Source organism: Pimephales promelas, chromosome 2 (assembly GCF_988280905.1).
Source record: "Pimephales promelas chromosome 2, fPimPro1.hap1.1, whole genome shotgun sequence".
Classification (NCBI taxonomy): domain Eukaryota; kingdom Metazoa; phylum Chordata; class Actinopteri; order Cypriniformes; family Leuciscidae; genus Pimephales; species Pimephales promelas.
In genome coordinates, this window is record NC_142770.1 from 4,365,569 (window position 1) to 4,392,119 (window position 26,551).

The window sequence follows — 26,551 nt, forward strand, 5'->3', positions numbered from 1 at the left end:
ACTCTTGTATATAGCACTTATGTGTGGATATAAAGAAGCAATGCAGGAGACCTATGGCCTGTATATGCACATATATGCACCTAAAATTGCCTATATGTGTCATATATACACACATATGCAGCATATATCTTATCATATATGTGCATATATGCACCTAAAATTGCCTATATGTGTCATATATACACACATATGCAGCATATATATTATCATATATGTGCATATATGCTGTATATATGCAGCATATATGTGCATATAAACTGCAGGTTTCATATATGCGCATATATCCTCATATAGTTTCTTTCCATGTGGGGAAGCACTGAAAATGAATGGGGTTCAATGCTTTAACTATCAGCGGTTGGAACTAATGGGCGGGTCCATGACACGCGTTACTTCCGCATTCCTGAGTTACTATTATAGGGACTTTAAGCAACAGCCTCTGGTGGAACGGCAACGGCATTCTATTGCGCATGCGCGACATTAACTGCTACTTCTTGACGTTCTACTGTAACCGTCTACTACGGGAGAACAGCTGATTTGCCGTAGTCGTTACGTGACAGATTAAGACAGTTAATGTTATGTTTTAGGTTATGTGGCATTGAAATCGTTTCTGTATATCATTAAGTGCTAAAATCAACCCTTCTCTTTCTTTTTAAAACCACTTTCTTTTTGTATTTTGTCTGATGATTAAATTATTCCCTATGCCGTCCTCTTTACTGTTGCTTAGTGATTTTTGCGCTCTTTAACTACGGCAGTTAACTGTTTATTTCCGGCTGCCGTCGCCGTTCTATCAGCAGCTGTTGCTTAAAGTCCCTATGGCGGTCTACGGGACCGTCAGAACTCTCTGAATACATGGCTCTGCATCAGCAGAAGTACTGGCCTCACCTCGACTTCAGTAACTTGGGCCTTGTGTGGGCATGTGTGCCTTTTATGCCCGATGTCCCCGCAGTCAAAACATTTCATACTACCAGTGTTTGCGTAAATAAAATATACTTTTCCTTCATGCATAACTTTAAACGAAATATCCAACTCTGGTTCATTTAAGAACATAAACACCTGCCGCCTGAAGGACATTTCAGAGCAGCATTTTTACACCCCAGCGGGATCATCTTAATCATACTAGCCATCTTTCCATATCGCGTCAAAGCTTTCTCAATTTCTTCATTTCGAATAAATGGCGGCACATTAGAAATCGTAACTTTAGTAACAAGTGGTGAGATGATAAGGAAATCGCACTTACCACAATTCCTTCACTTATCAACTGATTTACTATGTCTTCTTTCTCGACAAACACAACCACTACTTTATTCATCCTGGATGCTGTAGTAATGTTTTCATATCCAACTTTTTCCCCGGATTGCCAGCAACACATCCTCGACAGTGACGCCCACACGATTCCATGGCGGACAGACGATGCCGCCGCAAACAAAACTCACAAACACTCACAAAACAAATCAAAATTAAATTTCAAAAGGAGAAAGAAAATAGAAAGAAAGGAAAAAAAACATTCATAAACAAAAAGAGGAAAAAACTACGAAAACAATCGTCCTCTCCTCGTGATCACCCTCACGCGCACCCCAACACTCCCAGCATGCACACAGAGAGAGAGTTCTTACCATTGTCGAGAAAAATGAAGACCACCGAAAGCGAATAAAAGAGAAGATTCATTTGCAGCACGTTTTGATTCTGATCATTCTGTTCTTCTGTAGGCTATTAAAAGAAAACGCAGTGAAATTAACATGGGAGCCTCCTTAATATGGAAATAGAGGGTAACGTCGCCACTAGTGAAATCACAATGCGAGTAGATGACATGACGGTCTGTGTGTGTGTGTGTGTGTGTGTGTGTGAGAGAGAGAGAGAGAGAGAGAGAGAGAGAGAGAGAGAGAGAGAGAGAGAGAGAGAGAGAGAGAGAGAGAGAGAGAGAGAGAGAGAGAGAGAGAGAGAGAGAGAAAATGGTCTCTAGGGCAGCCTTTCTCAAAGTGGGTGCCGCGGCACACTGGGGTGCCCCCTAGCTGTGTCAGGGGTGCCGCCAAAAAATTACGTAGGCTAAAAAAACAGAAAAAAACCAGCTGACATTTCATATATAAATATATTGGAATTTACATATTTACGTTCTTCTTTTAAACATATGAACATATTAATAAAATTGTAAGTTCATTTTAGATAAATATATAAAATTAATCATAAAAAAAAATCCGTCTCACAAGACCGAAGCAAGACGCACACAACTTGACGCAAGTGACGCAATCCATAGCAACGCGTTATAGCAACACCTCAGACTGACAGAAACGTAAAAATAAACGTGAATTTAGGCCACTTTAGTTACAGCATTATGGATCGTTTTTTGAAAAGAAAATCCCCATAAGAGCCGGGGATTTTTATTTTATTTTATCTGCATCCTGCACTTCATTTGAGTTCTCCTGGTCTGGATTTGTTATTGGGTTCTTGTATTGGGCGGTCCACCTCTTACGGTTTTATGGCATTTGTGTCTCTGATTAATTATTTTGTGAATTAGCTACTTTGCAAACCTGTGTTTTTAAAGGTGCTATAAAGTTTTTATTATTATTGTTATTTACAGTTCATATTATGCTCTGTTCATTACTGTTCTGTCTAACTAAACAAGACATTTGCATTTAAATTTGGGTTATGCAGTGTTTTTAAATTATATTTTACACTGGGGTGCCTTGAGATTTTATGCACTTTTTTCAGAAGTGCCCTGACTGAAAAAAGTTTGAGAAAGGCTGCTCTAGGGTATTGAAAGTGAGGAGTCAAGTGCCGATTTGGGTGGGGTCAGTAAAAAGGTTCAAATGCTGTTTTTAGAAACCTGTTGAGTTCATATCTGGGTTAATAATGAATTATTTTCTTAATGCAATAATAACCTGGAATATTTAGTGTGAAAATCAGATGTAGTTTGGTTATGTGCTTGTTTTAAATTTACATTTGTGAAATCAATAATAAGGATCAAACACGCTATGAATGGGGACACTGTTCTTAATCTGGGCAGAACAATCTGGTAATTGTCATTTTTTTCAAAATTATTTTTTTTCTTTTTTTAAAAAAAATATTTTTTAGCAATGTTTTCTCTGCGTGATTCTGACAATCTTCTCCTTAACGAAGGTTTATAAAGACTTTTACACATTTATTTTTCTTTTCTGCAATAGATGTCAGTGAGACGTTTCTGGTAGTCAGTTAAAAAAAGGAAATTGAATATTAACATTGTTGATATTAATATTACATTGTATACATTGTTAATATTTGTTAATATTACAAACATTGTTTATTTCCAATGGTGAATCCGTCATGGTGGACAAAATAAACTGTAGATTAATATAAATCCCAGGTTAGATTTATAATCCCTGATTTGTTAATCTGTGTTTAATATTAAGTGATGCGACAAACATTGGATGTTCTCAAATCTACAGCTGATTTCAGGCTTTTGTAAACAAACAGAAACATTAATCTGTGTAAATCTGTGTGTTCATCAGGTGTGTTTGGTGATTCAGTGTCAGTGATGGAGGGAGATTCTGTTACTCTAAACACTTTTACTGAAATACATGAAGATGAAGATATACTGTGGATATATGGACCTGAAAAATATCTAATAGCTAAAATGAATAAAAATAAGCAAATCTTCTCCACATCTGATGATGTTCCTGATGGGAGATTCAGAGACAGACTGAAGCTGGACGATCAAACTGGATCTCTGACTATCACACACACCACAACTGAACACACTGGAGTTTATAGACTAGAGATAACTGGAGCGAAAAAATCATAAAAAACATTCAATGTTTCAGTCTATAGTGAGTAGAGATCATTTGTCTTGTGTTTCACATATTCTTGTTTTATTAAAGGAATATTCAAAACAAGTTAAACAAACAGTATTTGTGCCATAATGTTAATCACTAGCAAAACTCAAGGTTAGGGTGAGGCGCTTATGACAATGGAAACTTTTAAAACTTTAATTTTTGGTATGTTTTATCTGACCTCAAGGGCATCCAAGATGTAGGTGTCTTTGTTTCCGCAGTATTTTCAATTTTGATATTTTTAGGTCAAACCGTTCTTGTCTATCAGTCATATAATGGAGGTCTATGGTCACCACCTCAAAGAGCATGCACAGAGAAGTCCAGATTAACCATGATTTAATGACTCGTAAATGTAACCACACACTGATGGCCTAAGACACGAAACAAGCGGTTTGTGTGAGAAAACGAACAGGATTTATATCGTTTTTACCTCAGCCACGTCCAACTGATCTCCCGCGTGTGTACGTCACTCAGGATAAAAACACCTACAGCTGTGTGCTGAACAATCCCATCAGCAACCAGACCACACATCTGACATCAACACACTCTGCAGACACACATGTGCAGGTACACCACCACTCATCATATACGTGTGTGTGTGTGTGTTTACTGACCTGATCTCTGTCTTCTGTTGTAGATCACACTGATGCGTTCACTCACATTCATGACTATATCTCTATTATTTTTGGAGTGAGCTCTTCTGACACGCAGAGGTCTCAGATGTCTGGAAACTCCCCACAAAGCTGCATGTGTGTGTTGGACCCCTAAAAGTGTCAAAGAGGCAATAAACTCCAGACTTTTTGTAGCCATGCAGGCTGTTGAATTCTTAGGGTGTTGGATTACATGATTCACCCTGGGGTGACCCTGAAGAGTCTGGGGAATCCTGCCGCCATCCCATAGAGACGGCGATACTGTTGCATGGTCTTTGACAAGTGATGTATTGCCTCATACATGTCCACTCTAAAGAGAAACATTATTAGAGATTCAAAGGCCCTTCATTATTCTTAGCCATGTTTATGTTATGCCCCTACCTGATGAGCTTCTCGATGGAGGTGCTGATGAAGAGCATCACTGCTTGGTGGCATGTGTCAAAGTCACTGAAGTGATCTCAGACAGGGAGTGGCACACGGATCAGGCTGTCTTCCCGCAGAGGCAGTGTCACATCTCGTTAGGGTATTCCCTGGATTGTCCAAGATTGTGAGCAATAGCATGTGTTGTACAATTCGAATTCTAGAAAAGTTGGGACGTTTTTTTTTTATTTGAATAAAATGAAAACTATCAAATCACATGAGCCAATATTTTGTTCACAATAGAACATAGATAACATAACAAATGTTCAAACAGAGTAATTGTACACTTTATCTAATAAATGAGCTCATTTCAAATTTGATGCCTGCTACAGGTCTCAAAATAGTTGGGAAGGGGGCACCAAATGTTCTCTATAGGTGAAAGATCTGGACTGCAGGCGGGCCAATTCAACACCCGGACACCTGCAGTTGTATTATCTGAAGTATGTGGTTTTGCTGAAATATACAAGCACTTCCCTGAAATACGCTGATAACTCAATGGAAGGTCTTACTCTTCTTTTGCCTGTGATTTCCTACAAGAATGTCCAATTGTAAAATTACAAATGTACAGAAGTATAGCTTTACTGCTTAAGTACAAAATTACATTTTTTGATCGAAAAGATAAGTAAAGTCAATCTGATGACACAATTTGTATGTGATATGTGCATATTTACACTAGAGTACTAGGCTCTAGTGTATTTTTGGTGCATTGGTGGGTGGGCATATTTTTGAAAAAAAAAAAAAAAAAACATGATTATGTATGATGATATTTCTGAAAAACATGATCTCACTTGTGTTTTGAATAAATTTATTTGGATGACCCTAAAGTTACGTCCATACCAAAGGCAACGTTTGCATCATGACTTGAAGTCAAAGGCCAATTTTTTGGGCTCAACCTCTCAACTGCCTCACGATCACATGCTGATTATAATCAGATTAGATCGGTGTGTGAGCGTGACATTATATTGGTATGAGATCTTGCAAGATTTTTGTTATCTCTTTGTTATCTAAGAGTACTCTCACACTTCAATACCATTTGTCATCAAAAACGCTAAAGCTCTCAGTGTTTGAATAATAAAGATTTTAAAACTCTAAACAAAAACCTCACAACATATGAGATGCACTTTTATTAAAAATGTCAGCATATTATCAATTAAGTTGGTACAATATCATATAGTATGGGTCTGCAAACATGTATCCGCCCGATGCAGATACAGCTTCAGGTTTAGAACGTCTGCAAGAAAATACAAATGGACTATATCAGGGGTCAGGTGTAAGGTGGGCCAAGTGACAGAATTAATGTTGGATTTGAGATAGTTAATGTGAACTAGCAACATCATTAATGTATATAGAAAATAGGGTTGGCCCAAGAATTGAACCCTGGGGCACTGGACAGAAGACCCTCCGATTTTACACACTGAACTCTGGGAAATAGTTGGAGAACCAAGCAAGACAGTCACTGGAGAAACCAAGGCTATAGAGTCTGCCAATAAGGATACGATGGTTGACAGACTCAACACCTTGGCAAGATCTATGAAGATGGCAGCACAGTAATGTCTCCTATAAATAGAGGTTATGATATCATTAAGTACCTTAAGCGTAGCTGAAGTGCATCCATGACCAGCTCGAAAACCAGATTGCATAGCAGAGAAAATACGATGGTGTAAGGGCGGGATTTACAGTCAAAGACCCGGAAGCGGATTTGAAGAATGAAGACCTGGAGTCAGAATTATAAAGAAAAGTTTTACTGAAGATAGTTTGCACTTTCACAGGAGTTCGTAGGCCGCCTTCTTACAGTTACAAAGATTACAGCAGTTATACCATTTACAAGGTCTAAGCTGTCATTGCTTACATGTTGAATGATTCTGATTGGCTAAGAAATAGATAAAAACAGTAATTTTCCACACATATACAGATAGAAGAAGCATATCTCCATGGATTATGCTGAGACTCATAAGCTCATCATGACCCTCCAGGTCACAGATTTGGGTTACTGGGCGCCAGTATGTCCAGAACAACAACTCAGTCAATCTCCAATAATGCCAGTGGTTCCTTAACCTGCAGCGAAGAAGACTAACACACACCGACACACTGCTTTTCCAAGGTTGGATTTGGCCAGGCTCTAACTATAAACAGGAGAGTCGTCTCAAAACATCAAGATAATGCATTCTTTCTCTCAAGGATAGCTAAACTTTAGTCTAACTGGAAAGTAAGACTTTAAGAAAGAAATGGTCCCTGAAACTATTGGCTTCAATTACCCCTATATGTTTTAACACTTTGAAGACCGTTCTCAAACACAAAACAAATCCTTATTTCATTTCTGGAAGCCGGGCTAAATGAGCAAGCACAAATACAGACATTAAAGAGTACATGCAAAGAACATTTCAGTAATCACACTGGTAACTTCTATAACAAAGGAAAATCGCACAAGGCTAGAGAAGTCATTCAACTCATTTAATATTTAGAAGAAAAAAAATACTGATTAATACCTTGATTATAATTACTCATCATTACTATACTTTGAAGCAGAAGTGGATCCACCTCCTTCAATGGGATTCAAAATATTCAGTCATCTGGCATTCACAAACTTGGCATTCGAAGATTTTAGCAAGACATGGCAGAATAAATATAGGTCTATTACAATTTGGATCTAGAGTGTCTCCCCCTTTGAAGAGAGGGATGACCACAGCAGCTTTCCAGTCTCTAGGGATCTCACACGAATACAGAAGAAAGCTTGAATAGGCTGTTAATCAGAGTCTCAATAATTTTAGCTGATAGTTTTAAAAAGAACGGGTCCAGATTGAACAGCTCTTACAAAACATCGGCTGTCCGGAGTTGTGTAAAGGAAATATTAGGAAGGCTTGAACAAGTTGATGTAGGAGGTACAAAGCTCTTGGCCGAGATGGGATTAGCCAAATGAAAAGCATGACCAGCCACAGCAAAATGCTTATAAGAGTACAAATATGTACATACATACACAAAATATGCGCTGAATATAAAAAAAATGATGAAAATATGCTGATATGTGCACTGAAAACAGCGTGCGGTTTCAAAATTGGGTTTCTTTCGAGTCTTCTTCAAAGAAATACTGCTTTACAATTGCAATACAACACAGTTTACAATACTGCTTTCTACACTAACATATAACAAGCCAAATTTTGATATCGAACAGCAAAAACCGAAAACCATGAACTCCCCCAAAATCTAGAGCTGAATTGAACATAACATCAGTTTTGCAATCAGTCCTTGTTTACTGTGGGTCAGGGTGGGCCAAGCTCCTGATTGGGTGGGTCATGCCAGCCCTCGCCCCCCTGTGGAGCCGGGCCTCATTGGGACACAGCCCATGTGATGGAGCAGAGCTGGAACTAAACTCTGCAAGGATGTGGCCAACCAGGAATTGGGTTTTACACTCCTGCTCTATATTCTTGCTATAATTAACAAAGAGATTAGACACTTTAATGAGGTCTTCTAATAAGGCCTTATATTAATAATCTTCTTCTTAATAAAGTTGGTCTGCATTTTCACTTTTCATCAGCTGATTGTGTTTTTGTTTCCTTACAGAAATCAAAGAAAGAGGTTGTGTATGAAAATCTCACAAAAAAAGTGATGATCAAATACTGCATACTGGATCTGTTGTTAGAGCTCATCCCGGCCCTGACTCTCAACCTTTAGTTTCTGCCAGAATCGCTGTTTTGCTTTTGATCTTTCTATGATATTGTTGGATCAAATCTGTTTTTTTTTTAATTTAAATAAGTTGTTATTGTGATGTCTGATATTTTGTTGCTCTGTATTAGCACTGTAATGGTTCACAAAAAGCACAGCGTCCAGAATCTCTTGAAAAAAACGTTGTTTTCTTGTGCTTGATTAAAATGCTGGCTGTTTTCCCAAATTTGTTGTGCTTATTTTGTTATTGAGAGAAAAGCATGCAGCACATATTTACATATCGAACCATCGCTCTCAGCAGTGTGAGTGGCATCAGATGTTTATATATATATATATATATATATCACTGCTCGCGTACCTCATTTACCCCTAAATGGAAAATAAATTACTTTTATTCTCTTATTAAAATTCTTAGCAATTTTGCTAACACTGAAAACAAGGTATCTGGTTCATCAAATGCTGTTGTTATGTCCATATTAAATAAAACGTAAAAGTCTTTCTGATAGGAAAGCATGATTTAACGTGAACGTTTAGATTACGAAAGTTACAAACACTTTAGTTTTCAACATTATCAGTGTAAAAGGAGAGATTCTCAAAGCAGGCAAAGTTGTTTAGAGAAAGGTTTTAATATACAGTTTAATTCATACTTCGCAATCGCGTGACTAGCATGGACGCCTGGCGGGCCACAAACGGGTTTTTCAACGTAGAGTCCAGTTGTTCCAGGTCTTTCTAGTTATTAATTCTGTTAGCGAGCTAGCTGCATAACTATAGACTAGGATTAACTCCAAGGTGAAGGTAGTTAAACTGTGTAAAGCAGAAAAAGTTTTTTTTTATAATCGAGCAGTAATAATTACTCCGTAAATAATCTAGCTCTACTGTTCCCATTGAAAATCATAGATATCACAAACCTCAAAACAACCTATCAAACACTTTTGTTGTTGCTAGCAAAATATGACAGTCTTCATTTACACCGCCACCACGTCAAACTGTCAAAGTTCCCAGAACTCATTCATTTTTCAATGAATTTTGGTGTGAACGTTCAGTTAGGCTCGACAAACAGCTGACTCGCCGAACCAGCTGGTGGCGTTGATTGACGAATCTACAGGTTAACTTAAAGACACGATTAATTGCATGATCATACACCCATTGTATTCAACCTAATGTTGAAATGACCTTGAGTGATGGAGTGATCACTGCACAGACGTGTAACGTTACACTGTGAAGGTTTCTTATCTCATCTGGTTAGTGCAACCAATCACACAACTACTATCAGGCGTGTCATTTACACCTCGAAACACCAACTTTTGTGTAAGACAGGCGACGTCCTGCAAAATCCTTAAACATTTAGATTCAGAGACTGTACCAGACTGTACCAGACAGCAACATTCAACACCCATTATATGCACATACGTCTGTACGCATAAACAGACATTGCAGCATTGCACCTAGATACTTTAAGACCTCTATTAAATTCAGCACCATTCAGTTCAGTTTATAAGCTGCCAGATGAGACTAAACATGACTTACAATTTAGGGCACACTAGTAGATCAACAGCATGTACATGAAAGCATCTGTGTGAAGGAAATGGTACAGATGTGTCATTGAGGTGAAAACAACTGTCTCCCCAAACAGAAGCCTGTTCAATAAACTAAGATGACGAAGGTCATTTTAGCACATTAATTCAAATTAGATGGATTTCTGAAGTTGTAGGGAGGTCAAGACTTTTACCCATATTCACTCAGTTCTACAGTCATGTAGAGTTTAAGGCTAAATGCTAATTTCACTCGTATTGGTACCGATCACTGAAATCTTGGAATCGTAACAATTAAAGAGTTTCAGCTGGTGGGTTATCAGCATCACCTGTATGTGCCATGTTTTCCATATGAATGGCACTGGGATCAGCTGGTGGGTTATCAGCATCATCCTCCTGTAAGAAAACACAGATTCACAGAAGGTTAAAGTGATGAGAAGAATAGATGTTTCAGTTACACAAAAACAAAAATATTGTGTTTTATGAACAGATGTTTTCAGTTATAAACCTGCATTAAACTATCATCTCCTGTCCTTCAGTAATATAAAAATTGAAGTATTTTGATTTAAATATCACACTAAAAAACGCTTAAACTGTTATATTGGTGATTTCTAACAAAACACTGGCTCTCTGACAAAAGTTGTACTGTTGTATTATATGAACCGTTATTTAGTTAATTTGTGAGTGTTAATTTGACTGCCTCACTGGTGAACTGTAGTGTTAAAAAAGAAAGGATAAAAAAATACTATTCACGGTTTACATTTATATTTTTCTTTTTATATTTACTGTTAAATCATCTGATGTAATACTTACATTCTGTTGTTCTCCTGCATGTGTACCGTGGTGACGATAGTAAATCACAGCACCAGCAGCACCCACAACTACAGAAACCAGCAGAAGAACACTAACACATATTCCTGCTACAGCTGCTGGAGACAGACCTGACCCTGGAACATCTACAGAGAAACAGACATTATTACTAGAGATTGACTGATAATCCATCCGGTATTTAACAATATCTTTGACTCATATTTACACATTTCTATATTACACATACATCTGGTCATCAGTTGTATGATACTGAATTAACTTATAAATGGCACCTTCTGTTTATTTTAACAACAGCCGTTAAAATTACAATATTCACTGGAAAACTGCATTTATATGTTAATAACATTAGTCAAAGTGTCAAACAGTTATTGGGTTGATTAAAAATATTGAACTGTTTTTTTCCTCAAAAGAAAATGCATTTGATGGCTGAATTATACACTCACCAATGACAGAAACACTGAATCTCTTCACTCTAGTGATGTTGAAGCTGCTGTTGATGAAGATCATCTGTAGTTTATAGAGTCCAGAGTGTGTGTTTGTGATCTTCATGATGGTCAGAGATCCAGTCTGATGATTCAGCTTCAGTCTGTATCTGAATCTCTCTTTACACTGAACATCTGTACAGATCTGACTCTGATCTCCAGTGATTTCAGCGATGAGAGTGTCCTTATAATACCACATCATCACATCACTTGGTTTTCTTATTACACCAGGATGTAAAGTAACAGATTCTCCCTCCTTCACTGACTTTCTTTTCACTTCATCTCGTTCAGCAGCAGAAACAACTGAAACACAAACCAACAGATGATTAAAGTTATTCAGATGAAAACAACAAACATTTCAAATCAAGTAACATTTATTTATATTTAGCGCTTTTTACAATCCAGATTGTTTCAAAGCAGCTTTACAGAGATAACAGGAAAATAATGCAACACAGTTTGCATCACAGTCCTTAAAAAGTTAGATTTTTTTTGTAAAAAGTGATTCATTTAATTTAGTGATTTTTCATGAGCTGAACTCAAAGATCTGAGGCCTTGTCCACACGGACACGGGTATTTTTATAACTGTATTTTTTTCCTCCAGCGTTTAAAAAAAAAAATCCCGTCCACATGAAAACGCAAAAACACGCCATCAAGCGCTGTCAAGAGCATGCCACACCAGCAGGCGGCGATATAACCCTAACCGTAAAGCCACTTTAGCCAATCAGAAGCCTAACAATAAGTTATTACAGGTTAAAGTTGGCAGATAACGGCGCAGCGCAGACGCACTCTCTGACGTCACAAGGCAAAAACACGACAACACTGTAACCGGCGTTTCTGAAAATCCTCACCCTGTCAGGGGTTTTCAAAAATGATTGGTTTCAGTGTCCTGCGTTTCCGTGTGGACGAACGGCTGAACCGCGTAAAAAAGTCATGATTATAAAAATATCCGTGTCCGTGTGGACATGGCCTAAGACTTATTCTATGTACACAAAAATGAGCACTTAGATCCATCCACCTCACGGGTGTGGCGTATCAAGATGCAGATTAGACAGCAGGATTATTGCCTTAGGCTGCCCACAATAGAAGGCCACCCTAAAATGTGCCATTTCAACACACAGCACAATGCCACAGATGCTGCAAGTTTTGAGGGAGTGTGCAATTTGCCGTGCTGACCTCAGGAATGTCCACCAGAGCTGAAGGTTAATGTGCGTTTTAGAGAATATAGGCAGTACATCCAACCGGGCTCACAACCGCAGACCACGTGTAACCCCACCAGCCCAGGCCCTCCACATCCAGCATCTTCACCTCCAAGATTGTCTAAGACCAGACGGCCGGACAGCTGCTGCAACAATCGGTTTGCAAAACCAATTATAATTCAGCACAAACGGTCAGAAACCGTCTCAGGGAAGCTCATCTGCATACTCATTGCCCTCATCAGGGTATCGACATGACTTGAGTTTGTCGTCGTTACTGACTTGAGTGGCAAATCACATTTGATGGCGTCTGGCACTTCGGAGAGTTTTCTCTTCAAGGATGAATGACAGTTTTCACTGTAGAGGGCAGATGGCAGACCGCGTGTGTGGCTTTCTATGGTTGAGTGGTTTGCTGATGTCAACATCAGTTTAAACATAACATTCACAAACTCACCATGAACAGAAACATTGAAGATATTTCCACTGACTCTGCTGGTGATGATCTTCACTTCATAGAGTCCAGAGTGTGTGTTTGAGGTGTTTGTGATGGTCAGAGATCCAGTCTGATGATCCAGCTTCAGTCTGTCTCTGAATCTCTCAGTGCCTTCATTACACTGAACATCTGTACAGAACTTATTGAGATCTCCATTGATCTGAGCGATGCGAGTGTCTTTAAAATACCATTTAATATCATATTGTTTGATTGTTTGAACACCAGTGTATAGAGTGACTGAATCTCCCTCCATCACTGACACTTCATCTGATCCGACACCGGAAACACCTGGAGAAGAAATTAACATATATTAACAAATTCACAATATAGTTTAAAGTGTTGACTAATGTAATGTAGCTCAACATTATTGATGTGGGAGATTCAAATTCAGATTAAAGTATGTCATTTATTGGTTCAGTATAACAAGTATACTACAGTATATAACAGCATCTGTTTTGGCATCCTTTGTCTATCATTACATCATATGATGGTGCTATAATTCATTTTAATGCTATTAAACCATTCAATCGCACTAAGAAGGAAAAAACACAAATGTACTGGTGCATCTGAACCGGTTCTCTATGGATACTGAGGCTTTTTCAGTCGGGTAGGATCTGTGATCTCTGACCCGGTTTGTTCATTGGCTTCCATGACTGTGATATATCAAACTGGGTGATTTTATGCTTTTTCCCTTTTCTCTTTTTTTTTCTGCTAAACTCCTAAAGAATGTGACAATTTGACTTTTTCACATATGGCATATGTTTTAAAGGAGACTGTGACGGGGCGCATAGCTATCGTCACGGCAGCGATACGCTGCCTATTCTTGTACACAAAGACTGTGTGTAAATGTGATCCGTATGTTTGTCTAGCACGTTAAGGTTTTTTGTTAATCTTTATACGGTCATAAATCAGCGGTTAATCTAGCCTTTCATAACAAAATCTCATATATCCCGTAGCTTTTGGTGTGCACATCTTTAAGAGCTAATACTGCGGTGATTTAAATGCTATAGCTACTTCTATCAATGCATATCTTGTTGTTTTCCAGAAAATTATGTCATTTACATCACAGTTATTCAGTTACAATAATCACAGAATACATGTTTTCAATAGGTATCTGTTTATTTAGTTTAAGAGAAACATTGTGTTCACATACCATCTTTGTTGTACTCCCGTCTCTGGTTTGTTTGAGTAAAGGAAAATGTGCCGCTATAGACGAATCCGGCGAAACTACCGGAAGTAAGCGGGGCGCCATTACTGAGCTGTTGCTGGGTAGCGTTGCGCCATTGCCTCCTATTGTTTTAGTTGCAACTTGCGTCCACTGGAATAAACAGCCCGCGATTTACGACTGTCACTAACGTTACAACGTTATCCCTTGTATAATGTCGAGTGGGTAAACAGTTTCCGTTATAAATTGTTTCAATGGTGGCAGTAAAATTTCAATTTTGAAGAGAAAACACTGTGAATACCCCGGGTGGACTGCCCCTGTCAAGCCCGTTCGCAAAAGCGTCCTATATGGCGCTTTGGGATGAGAACGCGTTGCCCTGTCTGGTGCCGTACGGTTTACAGATTTCCTGGGCGAGTACAAGACGTGGACATTCGCGTATAATAACAATTATTTAATGACATAAGTAAAAAAAAATATAATAAATATGTGATATAGTGATCAGCAAAATCTCCTCTCTTGCTATTTTTTCTATTAAATTAACATGCTATTAAATGGCTTTCCTGAGCTAAATGTAACGTTATGTGACATAATTGTTCTCCCGCTGTTATATTGACCTCTTTCCATGGTTTAAAAACACTAATTGGTCGATATTATGTATACTTTCTAGCTGTAACGTTACCTTACCCTTGCCTGTTGCAATGTGAAAATGAGATAAATAATCATGGACACAAATGAAAAACATGAATTTGTTTATTTGATTTCATTCATTTATTTATTTATTGTTGCCAAATGGACAGATCTTTTTATAGTTTCCTCGTTAGCAAACGTTAGCCTAGCTAGCTTGCCAAGCTATTTTCATAAATAACGTTACTCTGTAAGATCGTTTGTACCTTCATCTGTGACTGGAGGCCACTGCAGTCAAACCAACAAGTCATTCTGCCTGGCTGTAGCTGTCATCGAGGGTGAGTTCGCGTTATCACCGAGGTTTGTTTACATACCGGTGCATATGTCTATGCCTGTGTAACAGCTCAGTAATGGCGTCGCCACAAGATGGCAGCCTACACAGAACGCTCGTCGGATTCGTCTATTGTGGGGTTTAAATGACGCTATGACTTCCGGGTCAATAGGAAAATGACCCGGAGTTTGAGTTTAATTAATTCGTAGCTGTTAATGTGACTTTTTGCTTGCCAATTGTCAGCTGAAACTGTAGAAATAATATTCTGTAATTTTCTAGTTTTATAGAGGTTGTATTTCATGCTGTTTTTAAGCATTTATGCTGTTGTCATCTGAGTCACCCCTGTATCATAATCATGTGTTGGTATGTTCCAATTCCATGGGTGAACTCAGGTCTATAAAGGCTAGTATTTTCATTCTGTTAGGGGAGCTTGGGGTGAAAGGACATAAGTCTGTCCTTGCTCTAATATACTGACTTGTGTTAAGGTCAATGTTTGAACTGTTGTAAAAGTTTGTTTTTGTTTTTTTTTTAAATGTATTTATTTTGACTCTCATGTCAATTTACTTTGTTTATTCAAAAGTATTTTTTTTTTATTTTTTTATTTTTTATTTTTTTTGCTTTTCATTGGCCTTAATTATGGCTAAATAAAAACCCCATCTATGCAAACTCATCTAACTTCTCCTGAGTGCTACATCTGCTCATGACCATTCAGTCACGACTACCCATAACAGAGACACTTTGCCATTTGTTGAATAAACTTTGGATTTGTACATCTGTCTAAAGAGTCTTGATTTTATGTCTAAGCTTGTACATTACAGTAACGCTATATAATAGTGTAAATAGGTTTTGCACTGAACAGAATACTTTTATAAATTACACTTATAGTGTAAAATCTATTGGATTTGAATCAACACCAGGGGTGTTAAAACCACAGAGTGTAAAAATTTTAAGTGTAAAACTTAACACTCACAGTGTAATTTTTCGACATTGTACGGTGTTGTAGTAACACAGTAAATTCTACTCTACAAACAGTGTACTTTTTACTCTAGATAGAGTGGGACCATATATGATCTGGAGTAGTTAAAATTAACACTTGTAAGAAACTTTTCTTTCCTTGTAGAAAAGTTAGCAACTCAGGAGACCAGGAGACTTTTGAGGTCTCTTTCACGCAGAAGTTCTTTATTGCGTCGCTGTAGTCATCTCAAAGATAGTCTAACTAAGGGAAAACATTCCCTTACAATTTATACATTTAGAGGGGAGGAGTTTACATTGAGGAGGGAGAAACTGAAACAAAAGTAAATGTATATGATTCAACAGGCACCTCAGTTCATCAGCATAGCAGTTTTCTGTGCCTTGAGATGCTAATCTGGAGGAGTTACATTGAGGAGGAGTCTCTCGAAACAAAGCAAATGTAAATGATTCAGCAGATTACCAGAGACGCTAATCTAATCAGCCTGACCAGCGTGGTCACACTTTTACCATTATAAAAGCAAAGCTGAATCTTGAACTTAATGGCCAGGAAGCGAATAAAGACAAAAGCTAATGTGTGACACCTGGAATGCTTGGCTTAATCTTATTGGCCTCAAAATGGTAAACACTGTATACATTTTTCAGTTGAAAATACTGTTAAACCTTTATGAAACATTTAATAAATTTGTATTCCTTCACACTTAAAGTTTTAATTTGACACTGCGTTTTTTACTGTTTTCCATCAACTGGCAACCCGAGCTGTCGAAATACTACTGGGCAGAATCCCACAGACCAAAACATTATCAGACATTCTGACACAGAACACACATTTCAAAGAAGAATAAACGCCTGTCGCATTATTTCTATTAGAAAAAAACTGTGATCAGTGTGTTTTCTATACAGAATATCTGCAAAAATTTTATATTTTTATTCTTTAGTATAGTATTACACACAGCTGGTGCTCTTGCATAATTTTTGTCTGAAAAATTGTACATTTGTTTTTATTTTTTATTTTTTTTCTTCTTTGGAATAGTATGAAACTTGGTTAAGGTTTTGGCACTTGCTATGTGAACACACACACACACACACACACACACACACACACACAAAAGACAAGATTCCAACAGGTTAACAGGGAAATGAATGGGAGAAGAACTCTATCTAGAGTTAACTTTTGGCACCGTCTCATATTTTAAACACAACTTGTTTAGATTTAAGGCTTTGATTTTCTCAGTTTTAGAGTAAAACATGTTTTTGAAAATTGAAAATAGTATTTCTGCACATTTTTCATAACAGTAAACATAAAATTCTGTAACTTTTCACTTTTTCAACAAATTTCACTTTTTTCACTTAGTGTCGTCTTTGAAAAATGTTTCTCTAGAAAAAAGTCTGTGCTCTGAACTAAAGCATTCAAGAATTACGACAATTGGTCTATGCTCAAAGAGTGAACAAATTAATTATAAATACAGCGTAAATATAATTCAGTACAATGAAATCCCCTAAAAATACAAAATATTCAATATAATTTTTTTGACTGAAATATAGTACATTGATTTCACTTTCATTGGAAAAAAACAAATTTCAGTCATTTTTGACCGACACGTGAAGAGCACTAATGTATATTATTACCATACGTCTAGTACCCTTTAGGTTCTGATATGGTACAAATGTGTAGCGTTGACGCAGTGGCGGCTGGTGAATAATTTAATAGGTGGGAATGTGGCTTATCGAACAATCTGTTGCAGAACAGGAAAAGTTAAAGAACATCTGCTTGACCTTGACTTCTGGTTATTCATAAAACAGCTAATGAGTTCATTTACCAGTTTCAATTAAATTATGGACACCTCCATGACCCATTTAAATAAGACAGAGGAAAATGTACGAAACATTAGTTAACTTTGGTAAACTACTTTAGTTAACATGAACTAAGAACAAACAATACTTCTACACTATATGTATTAACGTTATTTCAACATTAATGCACTGTGAAGTAACATGAACACACAATTATTAACAACTGGATTTTTATTAACTAAAATTTAGTAAGATTAAAAAATACTGTAACAAATGTATTGCTCATTGTTAGTTCCTGTTAGTTAATACATTATCAAATGTTGAGAAAAGAGACCTAAAATTTACCAAAAAAATCAATGTGATGAAAAAAAAAATCTGTATGTTGGTCTGGACCAGCTTGTTTAGTTTTTCTGCCTAAGTTGTCTTCTCAAAGTGACATTGAAGTATTGAGTGAACTGTGATGACTGTGCACCCTTAAGCTTTGGAAGCAAATGGGGAGCAATGCAAAATTACAATGATATGTGTTAAATGGCATTGCATTCTAGCAACATTTGGTGCAAAATTAAAAATAAATTACATAATTTACATTAGTAAAGTTTTAATATGCATATTGAAACGCTTTATAAGTTGGTAAATTAAAATTAAAATGCATTACAGAAATGATAAGAGAAGAAAAAAACTGTGGCAAAATGATCATTCAAATGTTATTTTTCTTAATTGCATTTCTACTCAAGACAATTGCGATTGCATTTTCATGTCCCACAATGAATGTTGAAAATTCAATGTGCACATTGAAAATGCACTCCGAGCCGATCAATCTGTCAATCACTGTATATCAGGGGCTCGGCAACAGATACACGTCATGTTATGGCTGTTACGTGTTTTGAGGTGTTGAAAAAATTACTGCGGCAGAGATAAATACGAGTGTTAAATTCTTTAGCAGATGAAGAGGAGCGGGAACAGAGAAACATCATTTCTGTAATGCAGTTTCATTTTCATTTCAGTTTCAATATTAAAACTAGTGTATGACATGGCAAATACCTCCGTGACCAATTTAGTATGACATGTATTATTTCCGAAGATATTCTTTTGCCACAGTTTTTTCTTGAACATGTTACACATCATTTCTGTAATGCATTTTCATTTTGCAACTTATTAAGCTTTTCAATATGCATGTTAAAACTAGTGCATGAAATGGCAAATGCAAATTATGTTATTTTAATTTCATTTTGCACCAAACGTTGCTAGAATGTAAATGATGTGAATTTAAAAACAGAATGCAATGCCATTTTAAATATTGCATTGTCATTTACATATCACATTTCAAATTGAATATTGCTACCCATATGCTTAATATTAAGCGCCCTTGTTAGATTATATTAGAGGACGCTGATTGCTGATTTGCTCAATTTTATGTCATAGGCCTATCTTACGTTTATATCTTGAATCTTCTATCTTGAAGAGACAAAGAGAGAGAGAGAGAGAGTTCTTACCATTGTGGAGTAAAATGAAGACCACCGAGAGCGAATAAAAGAGAAGATTCATCTGCAGCACGTTTTGATTCTGATCATTCTGTTCTTCTGCGTTAAAGAAAACGCAGTGACATGGGAGCCTCCATAGTGGACATAGAGTGTAACGTCGCCTATAGTGAAATCACAATGCGAGTGGGCTAGATGACATAATGGTTATAGTCGGTTTGTGTGAGAGATATTGATGTTACTACGTATGAGACTGAGGCTTGGATGTGCGTTTCGCAAATTCAACGCAATTTCTATTGAAGCCCCGTGTCGGCCAATATTATGAAGCTGCAGACTCGGAGCCTGCATCTACAGTCCCCCACCGAGAGTCCCGCATTCTCAGACCCCTCGTTTTTCGAACACAGCGCCTCCTGCTGTTCAAAAGATCGAATGACACCCGCACACAGAGTACAGTGAACGATTATCCAAATGCAATTAAAAACAATAGGATGCAATATTATGGTCTCCAAATAAATTATCCAATATATATTTGCGTTCCCTGCTTAATACATGTGCCAAAAAAACAAAAACAAACTAATTGTTACTGATGGAAGGGATACAATTACAGATTGAACTATCTTCAGAAAAATAGGCTATATTATATTGCTACAATGTTTTTTTTTAATTTTTTTTTAATTAAAATTCCAATTTTTCTTTCAGTTCAACCTATAATAGTCTAATTAACATTACCATGCTAACATTACAATATATGTTTTTTGATGTTTTGAATGCGAAGCAAAAAAAATCAGAATAGACAAAACACCAATAATAAACAATTCTGTAGTTGGCTACTTTATTTAATGATCACCTAAACATCATCTTGCTGTAAAGAAAAAAGGAAGAAAAACTGTGTTCTTGACTTTACTTTTCGTCTTCAATTGCATCTTTGCGTAATCATAAAATGATATGTTGATGGATTCGGCAGGGGCAACTCCATCAATGTATGGTGTGGAATAGCCTACAACATAGGACCGATAGCACATGTCTCATGATGTTTAAAAAATAAAGAAAAAGATGTTTGCAAATGGTAGTTATATTGCACTGCTCTGTTGAAGTGTCCCTTGAGATTTTTTTGAGCTTTGTGGGTTTGAAATGTATGGGGGCACAAAATGGGCAGTGAAAATAACTGCAGCATTTATGACATTTCTACAAAAAGTTCAAGGTTAAAGGCTAACGTAAACGTAAGCTATCTAAATATTTTCGGGGTGAAGAGGGCGAAAAAACATACATTAACGGCTCAAATCTTACAAACCATCTTTACAAATATTAAATGGACTTTTCATATGTTGTATCGATGAGCTAAATTAGTTTTATTAATCAAACGAGTAGCCTAGGCTACTACGATTCTCTAAATAAAATTGAACATAGCCTACTCACGTTTTGGCTTAAGTTCTTCACATGTTTATCCGATACAATTTGATAGGAGGCGCTGACTCGAAAAACGAGGGGTCTGAGAATGCGGGACTCTGGGTGCAGGGGGACTGTAGATGCAGGTCTCCGAGTCTGCAGCTTCATAATACTCCGTGTCGGGGTCATAGACGGTCGGGGTTTCCCGGAGTCACGTGATCGATGACAAATGAAGCCTCATTTTTTTTCTGTCCAATCACGTGCGCGTTTCGCTTTGGGTGTCAGGGGGCTCAAACCCCAGATCTTAACCTTAACGAGTCTTTGTTGGCTCAGTCTGGTTGATGGGTTTGTGAGGAGAGTGATGTACATTGAAAGTTAACCAATACATTAAATATACCGGACTTGCGTCCTCTCGTCCACGGGAGTTCGTTCTCCTGAGTCGAACTTGGCGAGAAAAGGCTGGTTCTCCACAGTCCGCAGGTAGAAATTAGAGTAGGGTTAGAGTGTGTGTGTGTGTGTGTGTGTGTGTGTCTTTTGGGTTGGTTTAGGAGTAGTGTGTGTGTGTGTGTGTCTGTTGGGTAGGTTTAGGAGTAGTGTGTGCGTTGGGTAGGTTTATGTGTGTGCATGTTTGTGTGTCTGTTGGGTAGGTTTAGGAGTAGTGTGTGCGTTGGGTAGGTTTAGGTGTAGTGTGTGTGTTGGGTAGGTTTAGGAGTAGTGTCAAAACAGACTAGACGGGCTCTGCTAGCAGACAGCCTGCCATGATGAACGTGAGATGACGTTTCACGGCCAAATCAAATAACCAATTGGAGGAGAGCCCTTCTAGCCAATCAGAGGCGAAAAAGGCGGGACCTTCCTTAAGCCTTTAAAGGCTACCTGATATGATTCAGAGGCATTTTATTATATTCATTCATCCATTTATATAATATTTGATTCAGTGACATTTATTTAAATGCTAGCAGAAGTACATATTAGCACTTTCAAAGCTAAGATTTACATGCTCCATTCTAAGCTATTGTAAATGATGAAATCAGTCGACAGACAAACAAAATGCTCCACTCTTCTCCACAATGGTAACCCACTCTAATTGAAATGGTTTATTAATTCCAATGTAATTTAACATTAAACACTATTACACACTAAGTCTTCCCCTTTTCAAAATTTCTCAAAAAACATAAAATAACACTTAATTTTGACATTTATTCTCTCTTAATTCAACCATATGCAAAGCATGCTGGGAACTAAAAGCACTGCCCAGTTTCAGTTAATGCAACACAAATCAATCACGTAATCCAACACAAACGCATTAAGTAAACTTAAATTGTTCGTAGATTTAAGCAGATTGAACACAATAAAATTAAGTTCGGGCAAAATGGCAGTCGGCTCGCACTATACTGCCACCCTCTGGATGTACACATTTTAAATGGTTTGTGTTTAGACAACACATTAGGATTTTGTACTGTTAAGTTGAGACACAATTACATAGACCAAAAATAGAAGAAAAAAAACATTTAAAGTCAAAAAACACAATTGTTATAAGTAAACTATATATATATATATATATATATTATGTAAAGTGCACAACCTCCCTAGTTCATTTTTTTGAGTGTGAACCTTCTTCTTGGAGTATTACAGCAGTGTAGACGCTGCCTACTCCTGCCCTCCACTGGTCAAAGTTATGAACTGAATTTTTACAAAGAAATCCTGTGTTATACAAGAACTGAATCTGCCCTGGAGATCAGATTATATCGTCAGTGTGTCAAAAACAAAGATAAAAGATAAAAAGCCTTAATTCCAAGTCCTGGCAGTTTAACAAAGAATATTTGTTATTTATTTATTTTATATATTAATATTTATTTCTGCCTTCTAGATTCTCGGAAACATGACTCCCACACTCATACAAGCCAAACATGCTTTCCCACAATGCACAAAGAACTTAACCCACATTGTCCCAACCACAATATACACACTTTAACCAAGTCCATGTGGGACAAAAAGTTACATGAACATGTTTCCTAACTTCAGGTTGTGTATAAAGTAGTGTGTACCCCTAATCTCGGGATTGTTCAGGGGTGGGAGAGTCAATATTGACCTCTGAATCTGGATCTGACTTGACTTTTGTTAGGCTTATTTTATTTTATTTTAATGTAAAGCTGTTCTGTGAGAGTATTAACTGTGAACTTCATAAAAACAGCTGATTTTATTTTCCTCTTTGCTCTTGTTCATTTGTTTTTAATTCTCTATGCAATCCAGAAATAGACTTGATAGACTTCTGTACTGAATTCAGTGTGCAGCCTTCTTGCTCGTTTTCATAAAAAGCAGGGCAGGAAGAAACTCTTCACCTATAGTAAACACACACACACACACACACACACACACACACACACACACACACACTGAATACACTCTCACGTAGCCGATGGTTCAGATCACACCACATTGCTCAAGTACACCACTCATGGTTTCAGTTTGACTCAGAAGATGAACTTCAATACAACTGCTACTGGGATCACACACACTTTTAACTTTTTACTTCATTTTTAAATACACTAAAATTGAAAACTGAATAAATATACATAACCATCTTAAAATTACTCGAATTCATAGAGTTCACTAGATATTCTTCTTTTGCCATTTAACACAGTCATACAACTACTTTTCAAAGAGTTAAAGTCTTATAAGGGCCAGATGAACTATAACATTATATGATGTTCAAATACAACTTGTGAAGGAGGGTCAAGCCGTGTCGTGGGAGGATACACACATATAGACTGACACACACACACACACACACACACACACACACACACACACACACACACACACACACACACACACACACACACATAGACAGAGTGTTTCCAGTGGAAAGTTTCATCATACACTGAACTACTGGAGATATGTTTCACATGTTTGTTTTGTTCTGTTTTTGCTATAGGAGTCTGACTGGTAAGTTATTAATATATATATATATATATATATATATATATATATATATATATATGCATTTATTTATTTCAACTAGAGTAATACAGACTGCCACATGCTCAGTAAAAAGGTTCAAATGCTGTTTTTAGAAACCTGTTGAGTTTATATCTGGGTTAATAATGGATTATTTTCTTAATGCAATAATAACCTGGAATATTTAGTATGAAAATCAGATGTAGTTTGGTTATGTACTTGTTTTAAATTTACATTTGTGAAATCAATAATAAGGATCAAACACGCTATGAATGGGGACACTGTTCTTAATCTGGGCAGAACAATCTGGTAATTGTCCTTTTTTTCAATTTTTTTTTTTTTTTCAATTTTTTTTAGCAATGTTTTCTGTCTGCTTGATTCTGACGATCTCCCCCTTAACGAAGGTTTATAAAGACTTTTACACATTTATTTTTCTTTTCTGCAAGAGATGTCAGTGAGACGTTTCTGGTAGTCAGTAAAAAAGGAAATTGAATATTAACATTGTTTATATTAATATTACATTGTATACATTGTTAATATTTGTTAATATTACAAACATTGTTTATTTCCAATGGCGAATCCGTCATGGTGGACAAAATAAACTGTAGATTAATTTAAATCCCAGGTTAGATTTATAATCCCTGATTTGTTAATCTGTGTTTAATATTAAGTGATGCGACAAACATTGAATGATCTCAAAATCTACTGCTGTTTTGGGGCTTTTGTAAACCATCAGAATCTTTAATCTGTGTAAATCTGTGTGTTCATCAGGTGTGTTTGGTGATTCAGTGTCAGTGATGGAGGGAGATTCTGTTACTCTAAACACTGATCTTACTGAAATACCTGAAGATAAAGATATACTGTGGATATATGGACCTGGAAACTCTCTATTAGCTAAAATAAAAAAGAAGCAGCAAATGTTCTTCACATCTGATGATGTTACTGATGGGAGATTCAGAGACAGACTGAAGCTGGACGATCAAACTGGATCTCTGACCATCACAAACACCACAACTGAACACACTGGAGTTTATACACTAGAGAAAAATGGAGCAAAAACAACATCAAAAACATTCAATGTTTCTGTCTATGGTGAGTCGAGATCATTTGTCTTGTGTTTCACATATTCTTGTTTTATTAAAGGAATATTCAGAACAAGTTAAACAAACAGTATTTGTGCCATAATGTTAATCACTAGCAAAACTCAAGGTTACGGTGAGGCGCTTACGTTAATGGAAACTTTTAAAACTTTAATTTTTGGTATGTTTTATCTGACCTCAAGGGCATCCAAGATGTAGGTGTCTTTGTTTCCGCAGTATTTTCAATCTTGACATTTTTAGGTCAAACCGTTCTTGTCTATCAGTCATATAATGGAGGTCTATGGTCACCACCTCAAAGAGCATGCACAGAGAAGTCCAAATTAAACATGATTTAATGACTCGTAAATGTAAGTACACATTGATGGCCTAAGACACGAAACGAGCGGTTTGTGTGAGAAAACGAACAGTATTTATATCGTTTTTACCTCAGCCACGTCCAACCAATCTCTCGCGTGTGTACGTCACTCATTGTTTACACAGAGATTTCGGAAAAGTTACCTTTCACTGTGAAGATCTAAACATATTTAGATAAACAGGAAATCGCAATGGAAGACAATTTCGATACATCAACAGACAATGTTGAATTTTTTTCGCAACCGTGTGAGAGTCTCCGCGCCCTCAGAGTGAGATTTCAAAGCGAACTATCCCTTTAAAAGCAGAAATGTGAAGCTTATCATTTTATAAAGGCATTTGCATTAATTCTTCTGTCAAACCTAGTTTATTATTAAAGTTTAAAGGTACGGTACTGTGCTATTTCACAACGGCTAGCAATAACAGAGTTTGAAAGCATGAGATCCCACATTTCCTTCATCAAAACACATGAACACACGCAGCAGAGCGTCACGAGAGACGGCGTTACATTACCTCATGTCTCAAAGCACAGAACATTACAATGCTGAACATAAACAACTAACAGAGCTCGTACCACATGACTGCTGCAGACTCATTTCACCGTTGATATTGTTGATATAGAAATGCATAAATCTGAGGATGAGAACAGCTCTGAGGAGAATATGATTGTCAAATAGATTTTGCTTTTGTTTCTCAGCTCGTCTGCCTGTTCCTGTCATCATCAGTAACTCTTCACACTGTCCTTCATCATCATCACCATGTTCAGTAGTGTGTTCATCATCAGTGTTGAGTGTGTGTGATGCGACTCTGTCCTGGTACGCAGGAATGAGTGTATTGTCCAGCATCAGTGTGTGTGATCTCAGCATCAGTCTCTCTCTACCTCTGGAGGTGGAATATCAGGATAAAAACACCTACAGCTGTGTGCTGAACAATCCCATCAGCAACCAGACCACACATCTGGACATCAACACACACTGCAGACACACATGTGCAGGTACACCACCACTCATCAGATATATGAGTCTGTGTGTGTTTACTGATTCACTCACACTAATGTCTCTCTCTCTCCTCCTCCAGTGTCAGTGTCTCTGATAGTGTTGATCTCGGCTGGATCTCTGATGATTGCTGCTGTCGGGATCTTCTGGATCTGCAAAAAAAGAAAAGAAGAAGGCAAGAGTTACAAACTGACTATAACTAATCATTGTGTAGCCTACAATATTTTAGTAGACTGATCGCCATTTTAGCCGTAAATTATCATTTAAATGTGTATTTTAGAACTTAGCAGCTTCTAGATCATGTATATAAAAATAAAATAAAATTCTGTGTTTGGC

The 26,551-nt window shown here is 37.1% G+C and overlaps 2 protein-coding genes across 2 annotated transcripts in view; both read right to left on the reverse strand.

The window, feature by feature from the left end:
- Positions 1-26,551, reverse strand: part of LOC120486561 (uncharacterized) — a 68,544-nt gene that overhangs the window by 12,927 nt on the left and 29,066 nt on the right. The gene's annotated exons all lie outside the window — the stretch shown is intronic.
- Positions 6,600-26,551, reverse strand: part of LOC120486769 (cell adhesion molecule CEACAM3-like) — a 30,418-nt gene continuing 10,466 nt past the window's right edge. The window contains exons 4-7 of the mRNA XM_089121710.1: positions 13,026-13,352; positions 11,340-11,681; positions 10,879-11,021; positions 6,600-10,461 (exon numbers count right to left, since the gene is read on the reverse strand). Coding sequence (XP_088977836.1) covers positions 10,360-10,461; positions 10,879-11,021; positions 11,340-11,681; positions 13,026-13,352 — 914 coding nt within the window. The 3' untranslated portion in view covers positions 6,600-10,359. The remainder of the gene's footprint in view (positions 10,462-10,878; positions 11,022-11,339; positions 11,682-13,025; positions 13,353-26,551) is intronic.